Source organism: Bombyx mori, chromosome 24, assembly GCF_030269925.1.
Source record: "Bombyx mori chromosome 24, ASM3026992v2".
Classification (NCBI taxonomy): domain Eukaryota; kingdom Metazoa; phylum Arthropoda; class Insecta; order Lepidoptera; family Bombycidae; genus Bombyx; species Bombyx mori.
The window spans coordinates 12211467-12224072 of NC_085130.1; the positions used below are offsets into that span (position 1 = coordinate 12211467).

At 39.3% G+C, this 12606-nt stretch overlaps 1 protein-coding gene across 1 annotated transcript; it reads right to left on the reverse strand.

Annotated features, from left to right (window-relative positions):
- Window positions 1-8710: 8710 nt before the first annotated feature.
- LOC134201270 (uncharacterized) lies at window positions 8711-12491 on the reverse strand. Its single transcript, XM_062675780.1, has 2 exons — window positions 11364-12491; window positions 8711-10273 (listed from the first exon to the last, which is right to left on the reverse strand). The coding sequence occupies exon 1, from the start codon at window positions 12489-12491 to the stop codon at window positions 11436-11438; it is 1056 nt and encodes a 351-aa protein (XP_062531764.1). The 3' UTR covers window positions 8711-10273; window positions 11364-11435.
- Between the last annotated feature and the right edge of the window lie 115 nt (window positions 12492-12606).

Below are 12606 nucleotides of genomic sequence, written 5' to 3' on the forward strand. Positions count from 1 at the left end.
CGAGATGCACCGCCTTAACCGACATACAAACGAAAACAGCAACATAACATTTGATTACCTTCGCGTTTCGAACTTTGTTTGCACGAACGTAAAACGGTCCCGCGAAATCAACTGCAGTCTTTAAGAATGGACGTTCGGGGCGCACTCTTGAGGCGGGTAGCGGAGCCATGGCTGGCTGTAACGGAGCAGGACGTGCTCGAAAACAACGAACACAACTATGAATACGCATACGAATAATATCACGACTGGATAAGATCCAGAATCTTTGAAATAAAATGTGTTAAACAGACTGAGCTCCGGCATGCAAATATGTGATATGAGCGTTATCGATTATTAAAAAAGTTAAATGATGTTTTTTAGGTAGAATCAACTGGTGCTTAGAATCAAAATTCAAAATCGACTTGTGAAGTCGTCCTCCTACTCGTAAATTATTGTCTTTGTCAAGAAAGGGATTTAAACGTCTGAGTTTATTTGAAGGATATTTTCCCTGTGAAATATTTTTTATGTCCTCATAAAAGCAAAATAATTGAACTCTGTGAATTAATTTCATTAAAGAAAACTCATACTCGGAGACTGTAATAAAATCAGGATAGGATTTTTTTATTCGCTTACAATTATTGTAAAAACGAAATATTCGAGCTGTAATTCTAACGAGTTTACCTAACGTGGAAAAGCGTGAAATGAATTCCACGTCCTCCGGTTGTGTTATTACTGAGTTCAGCATTACTGTTAAACTACGTCTTTCCTCCGTAGTATTAGGAATGTTTTGGTTCGTGGGCCAGTAAGACGGCTCTCGGGCAAGCCACGGTGGGCCATTAAACCACATTTCATTATTTAGAAATGTTTGAGGAAGCATCCCACGAGATGGAGCATCTGCTGGGTTATCCTCAGATGGAACGTGACGCCAGCACCTTGCTGGAAGTCGTGAGAGTATCTCGCTCGTTCGATTAGACACGAAAGTTTTCCATTCATGAGGTGGTGATCGAAGCCACGCTAACACAATAGAAGAATCTGACCATGCATATATATCTTCGCAGTTCACACGATCTTTATAAATACATAGCACCCTCTCACACAGCTGAGACAATAATACCGCCGCACATAACTCTAAGCGTGGTATCGTCAAAACCGGTTTGATAGGCGCCACGCGAGTTTTGGCAATTAAAAGAAAGCATCTAACATTATGTTGTAAGTCCGTAAGACGTAGGTAAATGCTAGCAGCATATGCTTTCTCGGATGCGTCCGAAAACCCATGAATTTGGACAGCATATGTATTTGGCAAAACATAACGTGGAATTTCTAATTGCGATAAGAGTGGTAACTCATTGATAAAGGTCGACCACGCGTTTGCTATATTCACGGGCAGTGGGTCGTCCCAGCCAACTTTTGATAACCATAATAATTGTATTAAATGTTTGGCATATAAAGTGACAGGAGCGAGCCAACCCATGGGATCATAAATTTTCGCTATTTGAGAGAGAATCGCACGTTTTGTTAAAATATCGGTTCCTACTTGAACAGAAAATGAAAAGACGTCAAGCTTTGGGTTCCACTGCAGACCAAGGACTTTTATTTGCATATCATTTTCCATGGAAGCGAAGGATATGTTGTCCTGCCGCTCACCGTGAAGACTCGGCGTCTGAACTGCCGCGAGTATCGCGGGCGAGTTGCTGTACCACTTTCGCAGTTCGAATCCCGCTGATTGACAAATACCAATTAATTGTTGTTGTAAAACTAAAGCACGTGACTCGTCACTTTCTCCCGTGACTACGTCATCAACAAACACTTGGTCCCTCAGGACCTCGGAGGCTAACGGGAACTGCGTCTGCTCATCGACAGCTAGTTGTCGTATCGTGCGTAATGCCAAATACGGTGAAGAACTAATGCCGAAAGTAACTGTTCGGAGTCGATAGTCGCGTACGGGTTCATTTAATGATGACCGCCATAAGATCCGTTGAAAATCGCGATCCGACTCGCGTATTAAAATGTTTCGGTACATTTGTTTTATATCTGCTGTGAAAGCAATAGAATTTAATCTAAATTTTAGTAAAACATCGACTATGTCTTGATGCAATTTAGGACCGACTAACAAAATGTCATTCAAAGACTTTCCATTGGAAGTTTTGCAACCTGCATCAAAAACAACGCGCGTTCGAGTAGTAGTACTCGATTCTTTGACCACGCAGTGGTGCGGTATGTAATACGAATTATCCGGGACCAGGGATGGAGTGTTAACTAACTCCATGTGGTCAAGATCCTCGTATTCTTTTAAACACGTGTGATAGTCCATTTTTAACAAAGGGTTACGTTCTAAACGATATTCTATTTTATTTAATCTAGCTAAAGCTATACTCCGGGATTCACCTAAGGACGGGGAATCCGGTCTAAGCGGAAGGGGGACTATGTATCGTCCGCTTTTGTCACGAGTATGTGAGCTAACAAATAACGATTCACACAAAGTTTCATCTGGAGTGAACTCTTTCCTTTCAGGCAACGACTCCAATTCCCAAAATTTTGTTAGTTCCATGTCATCGTAGGATGAGCTAAAACTTGAATGATAAACTTGTATTCCTGTAGTAACAGGGGAAGAATTGTGATTGAAAGAAAGACTACCTAACAATAGATAACCGAAAATACTATTTATAGCTATCGGCGAACCAGGCGGTCCCGTAATCACATTGCCTAATAATATTTGGGACAGTATGTCCGCACCTAAAAGCATTTCCACTGGTTGTGGAGTATGAAAATTGGGATCAGCTAATGTAATATTCTGTATATGAGGCCATTCCCTGAAAGGTAAAGAAACGCTTGGCATATTTTGTAAAACAATCTTTGGTAAAATAAATGCTTCCACCGGGATCGAAGGCTGATCCTCATTACGAGGGATAACGCAAAAATTTACGCAGCCATTCGGGTATACAGGCTTACTATCACCCACACCGAACATCGGAACGTTAGTATATTTACGCGCCAAATTTAAACGCTGCGCGCAAGCTTCTGTGATAAATGTCGCCTGACTACCACTATCTACAATACATCGAACGATGTGTTTAATACGCGGAGTCACACATACATGGATGAGCGCTGTGGCTAACAAAACTGTACCCCGAACACACGATGCAGTAAACTGTGTGTGATTCACGGCGGTCATGACGTGTTGAGCGGCTACGTCAGATTGAGATGAATCGTTGCGCGAGAGAGATGCAGAACTACTTTCTGTCATACCACTATTTACTGTAACCGACAAACGATGAGAATCAAAATGAAGCAAAGTGTGATGTCTTTTTTGACACGAGCGACACACAAAATTGGACTTGCATTGTTTCACATCATGACCGACATTTAAACAATTAAAACAAACGTTTTTATTTTGAATGAAAGAATATCTATCACGCGGAGATAAATTTAGAAATTTGCTGCATTTATTTAACGTATGCTGAGCCTCACAACATAAACACATATTGTTCTTCGTGTTTTTATTTTTTAAGGGAACGTCATGAATGACGCTAGCGGCAAATGAACGTCGCGTACCTAAGGTGGTTTCGCTTGACTTAGAAACAACACGCGATGCATTTTGCGGTAATGTTCGAGAACTACCCCCGTGTTCGACCATTTTAACATTTGTATTTAAACTAACCGAATTTGAGTTTGAAAATTGGCATGCAGATAACTCACGTTCTAAGAAGTTTATTAACGTGTCAATGTCTGGAATATCGCATGGTTTTATTAGAGATAACTCGAACCTCTTACGTATTGAGGGTGGTATTTTACGCAGTAGGATGTTCAATAATAAAAAACTCCATTGTTTCGTAGGCAGATGTATAACTTCCAACGCCTTTATATTTTCTTGATATACGTTCAGTAAATTACGCAAAGTAAGAATGTTTCTTTCGGAACAAGGTTCGATATCGAGTATTTTATCGATATGTTTCACTGCGATCACCCGTTTATTATCATACCGTGAAATTAAAATGTTCAAAGCCACAAAGTAATTGTCCTCAGTTATCGGTAGTGACTTTATTAAATTATACGGCTCATTATTTAAAGTTAATAGTAAGTAACGGAATTTCTCCGTGTTGGTGAAGGCATCACTGTCGTGCACTAACGAACGAAATAAATCATAAAACGGGGGCCACTCGGTAGGTTCCCCGTTGAAACACGGCATAGGTAAGGTGGGTAGTTTGGTTGCGCAACCACCGCTATGAGCATTGAACGAAGAATTTACAATTGAAGGTCGACTCATTCGTCTACTCTCTTCATCTGATTTTTTCAAATTATTCATATGTGCAATTATGGCGTAGTAACAATCATTAAAATCACCACGAATTTTAAGCTGTTCTTCTTTGTCGAAACATTTTGATTTTATAAGAACCTTTTCAATTTTGGATTGTAATTTTGCAAACTTTCTGTGTTGAGAAGTTAGGTCTATAACACGAGATCTAAATTGTTGTTCATTAATTTGAGCAACTTGTAATGTACGTTTGATATCGTCAAGAATTATTTCGCGTTCAAACAAATCTTGTTCGATATCCGCCATGATGGCTACGGAGCAGCGCGAGTTAATGGCGGTTATCGTGAATTTTATTTTATTACAAATTAAAAATGAATATTAACTCAAGACAACCCAAGGTCACGCTAAGCAATTCGGTTCGAATGGACCAAAAAATATGTACAGTAAGGAACGAAATATGTCTGAAGACTTACCGGTTCACCTTCCTTCCACTGCCTCGCGCTCCCTGGGCTCAGCGTCGTTTCCGGAGGTGGGACCGTCTGTCCCTTGACTGGTACACGATGAACAATTGTCGCTGGTTCTAATGGTTACGCGTGACTTGCGTTGGATAATTTTTGTTGTTTGTAATAAAGAATGTCTGCCGCGGAACGCGTGTGTTAAGTTACTATACGACGGCGATCTCTGCCCGTAGGCTTGGAGGGGTTGCTCAGCAAGCTTCGGGTTGGCTAGTCGGCCGTCTACAGGCGAGATCGAACCTTACTGTACCTAGGTTAAGATTTGTGTTGCCTTGAAGATGTATTGCCTAATACTCGATATTAATAAAAATATAGAAACACGAAAATCTGTTTCAGTACGAAACAGTAGTCATCCATACCTGGTGTTGTATTACGTCTAGATTGTAAACTTATTGTAAATTCTGACCATGTAAAGGGTTCAACCAAAAATTTTGAATTTTGTATCTTAGACTGTGTAGGACCTAGATCCATAATTTTAGATTTTTAATTAAGATATCCTTAAATTTCAAGTTTTCATTGTAGTAGGTGAATTATCACCCTTATTGCCTAGCTCCACCAATGTCTGTACAAGGGCCATAAGTACATCATTGTTGGAGATAATTTGATTTTTAATATTTTCTAAAGGTAATAAATCTTGTTGCTTATTTACATTATCTACATGTGTATTTACAGGCTTATTTACAGAATTATATAGAGACTTATTTACAGAGTTATATACAGATTTATTTACAGTATTATATACAGGTGTTTTTGATGTTGGAAGTGGAGGAAAGTCATTGTTATTTATTTGCTTGATTGAGTTAGCACTTGCATAAGGAATTTTGGATTTTTTTTCCATAATTTTCTTCATTTTAATTGGACATATTTTTGAAATGGCAAGATGTGGTCCGCTGCAATTAGTACAACAAATTTCAGTGGGCTTGTCACATAACTTATATAAGTGCTCACCTCCACAAATTGAACATTTTTGTTTAACGTTACAGATTTTAGCTCAGTGGTTAAACTTGAAACATTTGAAACATTGTTGCAATGGTGGTATATATTCAAAATCTCTGTAAGAGAATAAGTCGTATTGAACATTGTCTGGTAGAATATTAGATAAGAAAGTAATGCTTACAGTTTGTAAAGGAACATGCTCATGTCCTACTTTCTTTGTGAATCTTCTGATAGCAATAATTTCATATATTGACGATAGCCTACTGTACAACTCTTTATTAGGAATGTTAGCTGGAACGAATCTTATTATTCCAGTCTTTTCAATCTGCGCAGCAGGAATGAAAGCTCTCATATCATATTTTTCTAAGAAAGATAAATTCTTAATAAAGTTATTTGCTGTGTTATATTGTTTAAAAATAACTGCTATTTTATTGGCATTCACTCTTTGAATTGCCGTCACACCTTTAATTTCCGTTGCAAAAACGTGGTTTAAGGAAACAGGGCTCTTGTTGCACAATCTGTCCTTATTGGTTGCTTCGACAAATACTTTAAACTCAGTATTAGCGGAGTTCTCCGGATAAAGTCTTTTATAGTTAGGTTTAAAAAAAGGCAAGTAAGAGTCATTACGCTCACCGCCTCCGCCAACGCCAAAGTCCACCTTGGGGTCACCACCACGATCCTCAACGCGAGGACGTTTATTTGAGGTGGGCGGGTTATCCCCGCCCCCCTCGTTACCTTCCATTTCTAAGGATCACCACTAATAAATTCCACTATTTACACTTAGTATTTTAATAAAAAATAACAAAATTGAAATAAAAATGAAAAAAAAATCAAATTGTACGCGCGCTCTTTTTGGAGTTCCCGCCAAAAGTCTCAACGACATTTATTGAGCGACTGACCATAGATTATACACTTAATATCGACTGACTACAGTTTTGAGTTTTGATAAGTAAGACAATAATAATTAGTAACAACCATATACCTTTATTATAGGGTCGCGACATATTGTTCTATACGTACAATTGCTTAAATAAATAGCATCCATTTTGAAGGCACACACATAAATATTTCGTTCTTACTCAGGACTGTAACTCGCAGAAAAACAATATAACAGTATTTCAGTGCGTACATAAAATGAAACATGTATATACGTAAATACCTAATGGGGCCGAAAATCCGCCATGTTTAGCGCACCAAATGCCTTGTCAGTTCAGCCGGTACTTGTCTTGGGTTGTACATTATTTATCGACTTTGATATCGATTTAATATGATTGCTTATATATAATTTCTTATTTTATTATGCCACCCCGCTTAAAACATACAAAAATAATAATTAAAACGTCGATGCCCCAAAATTATTATCTATATATATTTAAATTCATTATGGAGCACTACTTTGAAAAATTGGACACCATTTTTCGGCCGGAATCAATTGATCATAACACTAATCATAAATACCTCTTAATAAAATGTGTCATCAAAACATATTTAGACATTCGGTTTAGATATTTCAGAAAAAAGATTAACGACAAAATCTTTCTTCGGAACTATTATATTTAAATAAAACAGTTTTATTCCGTAACGAGTAAAAAACTATTGTAAATAATAATTAAGTGATACTAGAGCGGAAGTCATAAGGAATGACGTTTGTAATTAAATAAATGTTCTGAAGGTGTTTTGTGTTTTTTTATCGTGCGGTCCCTTGATAAGTTTAAAATTTGAATCACTCTCACTTATGGCGCGGCGCACCCATCTTGAGGTACATTGCGATAGTATGTTACGAACTTTAGAGTGAGCAACACAATTAAAATAGATTGTAATAGAGAGGTGAGTAGTCTAACGGCCGTTTTCAATAACCTATCTATCCCTAGTTTCGGTTACTAAAGATAGACAAATCTATCCTTTTGTCCTTACTTGCGTTCCAATAACCTATCGACGGAAAGCAGTTCCTATCGGATTTATCTATCTATCGTCCGGAGTACGGATAGCCTACTAAAGATAGAACGCTCATACAAATCGTGCTTACTTCCGTTTCAATATGAGTTTTATGTAACTCTCCGATAGGCGACGCTATCTCTCTAGTAAGGGCATTCGCTTATCTGTCAAAATCAGCCAGTTACATGTTACATTTAAAAGTAAATCGCTTCAATTTAATTTGTACTTCTCTTTAATCTCTTCATAATGGCATCTTGTAGCAGTGATGATAGTGATGTAGAATTATTTGAAATGATGTTGGATTTTGATGCCGATAGTGATAGTGAGGCCGATATCATACGATTAAAGGAGTGTAAAGAACGTCTGAATTACATGAATATGTTAAATGATTACGAATTTGCATATAGATTTAGGCTGAGCAAAGGTGCAGTGAATGAATGGACTAATTTAACAATACCATATCTGAGTGTAACGTCAAAGAGGTAAGATAAATTTTAACCATACAAGTACTCATTAACTTTTATTTGTACTTATGTAATATCAGGTTTCAATCTAGTTTTACTATTTTACAGAAATCATGGAATATCTCCTCTTCATCAGGTACTTCTGGCTCTACGGTTTTATGCATTGGGTACAATGCTAGTGTCTATTGCTGATTTTATTGGAATATCAATTGCATCTGCTAGTCGTATTGTGTCTAATGAAAGCCATAGCAAAATTATATGCAAATTTTGTTGTGTTACAAAATCATACTCAACAGGAGTTTTATAATATTGCTGGATTCCCTAGAGTACATGGTGCTATAGATGGCACTCATATATTCATACAATCACCAGGTATGTTATTCTTTTCATTCTTATTCCATACATATATCCACACCAATATCTCCACATTTTACATTTGTGTTTGAGATTCAAACATAGGAGAAGAATTTAGAAACAGAAAATGAGTATTTTACGTAAATGTACAAGTTGTATACAATATGACGGCGCACCGACCTCCGGAGAATTTTTGGAAAAGGTGAGGTGACGTCAGATAAACTGACGCCACCAACTCCATCACAAGGCTCACTCATTGCAAACGAAACACCAAATTATAGTTTAACACTATTTAATTACAACACTTCGCCTAGCACTGATATACACACTTAAAAATAACCTTAAAATAATAAAACAGTATGTACTCTCAGAGCGTCTGGTCGCAGCCGAGGCGCAGCACAGAAAGAAAGTCTTTCCGTCTTGATGACATACAAGCCGCCACCCCGAAAAACAAAAACGGTGACTCCCTCTTGTCAAGTCGGAAATTACTTCAAATTCTCAAATTATTAAAACGCAAACTCACTAAATTTTCCAAACTTGATAGTTCGGTGGCTCCCTCTTGTCAAGACGGAAATTACTTCAAATTCACAAATTATTAAAACGCAAACTCACTAAATTTTCCAAACTTGATAGTTAAATCACAAATTAATTTAAACAACTAATTTAGGTCACTAACTAAATCTAAAGTTGAATCTATCCTTACAAACGTAATCACGTGGTATCGTTTCCGCGTATTACAAAATCTGGCAGAGTTCCTTTAAACATTAATCTTAACCAAAGATCGTGTTAAACAAGTAGACGTCGCTTAAAAATCAAGAAATGAATTTAGCAAATGATTAAACATTCCTCTGAAGACGAATGGTAAATGCAACGTTATCGTTTGCTGCCCAAGTGACAGCAAACCATAACATTGCATTTTGCTTAAATTAACAATCAGTCTGAAATATTTTTATTTTATTTATTTATTTATTTATGTACACACAGAAAACAAGACACAGTACAAAGTAATAGGAAAATTATGTACAAAGGCACTGCTTGTTTCTTTGAGAAATCTCTTCCAGCAGACCTGCGAGAGGATAATGAGAATAATTGAAGTCGTCGTGGTCTAACGGATAAGACGTCCGGTGCATTCGCGTTGAGCGCGATGCACCAGTGTTCGAATCCCGCAGGCGGGTACCAATTTTTCTAATGAAATACGTTCTCAATAAATGTTCACGATTGACTTCCACGGTGAAGGAATAACATCGTGTAATAAAAGTGAAACCCGCAAAATTATAATTTGCGTAATTACTGGTGGTAGGACCTGTTGTGAGTCCGCGCGGGTAGGTACCACCGCCCTGTCTATTTCTGCCGTGAAGCAGTAATGCGTTTCGGTTTGAAGGGTGGGGCAGCCGTTGTAACTATACTGAGACCTTACAACTTATATCTCAAGGTGGGTGGCGCATTTACGTTGTAGATGTCTATGGGCTCCAGTAACCACTTAACACCAGGTGGGCTGTGAGCTCGTCCACACATCAAAGCAATAAAAAAAAAAAAAAAAAAACTGATAAGTGTGTGTAGAAGAAATAACACATAACTAAAATAACAAATACAACATGACAATTATAGCACACAACACAGTAACACTCGTATATGCGAAGAGTATAGAACCATGATCATTCGGTTGATGAGAGATGAGAGATTTTACTACACGTGTGATAATTACAATCAATAATTACGCCGCATGTTAAATTAGGAATTAATCTTGATTGATTAATTAATTTTTCCATATAATTAGAGTGGTGCGTCGACACGGCCATTCTGCGAGACAGTGTGCGTGCTCTGCACCAGTCGCGGGTCTGAAAATGAAAAGTAATTTCTTTGAGCTAGGTATCCGTCCACCGGTACACTAGCTGACAACTTGTTTGTGGCTGGCGCTTTTCAAAATGAAACAACGTCACTACTGTAATGATAATAAAATTGTTGTACTATTTTTCTTTGATAACCGATTTCAACAATCCTAGTTATCAGCTAGCTTTTGTACCATAAAGTTCATACACACAAGTATGTTAAATAGTAAGATGAAAAGCACAGAATAAAGATTGAGAGGCTTTATACAAAATTGTTATAAGTATAGGAATGCTGTACATGGAAGGTGAGCGATGATATTGAAGTGCTTGTAATGCTCCACGCTTACTCGCACGATTTATGTACTCGTAGATATATCGATACAAATGCTCCACGCATAATTGCACGATTTGATTTCTCGTAGATAGGATTGATGCTGTGGCGCTGAGCGGTCTCGAACGCCGTGGTCCACAGGGGCTCTAATGGAAGTGGGAACTAGGACGATGCTGGGGCCTATTCCTAAGTCGGTCAAAGTTAGCAACAGTCATAGTCAATCATTTTGACCGTGGTCCCCAGAGGCTCTGAAAAGTAATGCTTTTTTTTTTTTTTTACTTGCCTTTTGTTTAGGCTTATGAGGGTTTTGATGCTGTGGTGCTGAGCGGTCTCGTACGCCGTGGTCCACAGGGGCTCTAAAGGATTGGGAAGGTTGATGCTGTGGCCTGGGCCTTATATTTATGACCGTGGTCCACAGAGGCTCTGAAAATAAATAGCGTAATGAAGAGCTCACATGGGAATGATGCTGTGGCGCTGAGCTGTCTCGTACGCCGTGGTCCACAGGGGCTCTAAAGGATGTAGGAAGGACGATGCTGTGGCCTAGGCCTTATTTATTTTGATCGTGGTCCACAGGGGCTCTGAAATTGGTTCAAGGAAGGAAAATAGGATAGGGATAATGTACAGGCTTACTTTTAATAATGGTCGACCCGTCAACAAAGACATAGGCCAACGGCTGGATCTTACTGCTGATGTTGATACTGGCTTTCTCATAAATTGGTAAACATTTTAAGTAACTATCAGGATAGCAGTAAGAAATATAAAACTAACCATTAAGCATCCAAGGCCTGGGCAGCTCGCGAGGTAGACGGCAGGGGCTGGGGCCGAGATGTGGCATCTGTTTCAGTCTCGTCGGCCGGCACGCTCGCTGGTTGTCGCTCGGGGTCCTCTACACTGTCCCTCGACACGGTGTCCTGCTCGCCGGGCTGGGGCGCTCGGCGCAACTCGAGGGCGCCCTCTGCCGGTCACTCGCTTGATGATGTACCGATCTGACTTATCCGTAAATGGCGCAGTGTACTCCTTAACGTTCCACCTATCGGCTCGACCATCGTTGAAGACCGTGTTTCGGGTACTATGCCATGTATCTGGTACTCCGCGATAGTTACCGAAAGCGTAAACGCTATACGGTCTGGTCTCTCCAATTTGATCTTTTTGTACTCTGAATGACAGAATCAAAGATGCTAGAATTTGGCGCGCATCCAATTCAGATGATGTTACAACTTGATTGTTTCTTGACTCACAATAAAAGTTGTTTGGTGATGTGTCTTGGTCAGTATTTTCTACTTGTATCCAACAGACCTGTGCGATAGCTCCTTCAGCGTTCTTCTTCGTCTGGGGAATGATTTTAATCTTTTCCTCAGTCTTAGATAGTGCTAACGAAACCTTTTCATACAAATCGGTACTGTATTGAAATTTCGAAAATTTGACCGGAAACGCATCTTCCATTACGTTCGCGCTCTCCAGGAATGCTACTTGATCATTGGTCAAAGTAGCTGCACGTGCCCAACCCAGACAATTACGATTGGGGGTTCCTGCTCCTCCTTCCTCTGGCCTCAATGCCTCGGGGAGGTTCCAATCCCTCACGCCTGGTGTACTTGTCACTTTAAGATCTTCCTGAATCCGCATCGGCACATATTTCCAGTGTGTGGTACGACCTACTCTGCCGAAATCTCCGGTTTCGTTTGGCCATACTGGCATCCTTAACTTGTATCTTACGGAATCGGATCGGAAACGGATCGTTGTCCAGGATTCTGCATACTTCATACGGCTCACTGTATTTGAGGTCGAGGGATATCTGGTTACGAGGATTGTTCTTGACGAGTACGTAGTCGCCTCGTTGAAATGGGCGCAATTTCGCCTTGCCTCTGTCGAAGCGTTGCTTGTTGTATTGCGCCGCATCAATCATTTTCTGTCGTACGTGTTGCTCGAGCAGATCAAAATCTATGCATTTGTTCTCAATATTCACCAACCTTAGTAACTCTGGCGGTATGCAATGTTGTCGGCGGGTCAGGAG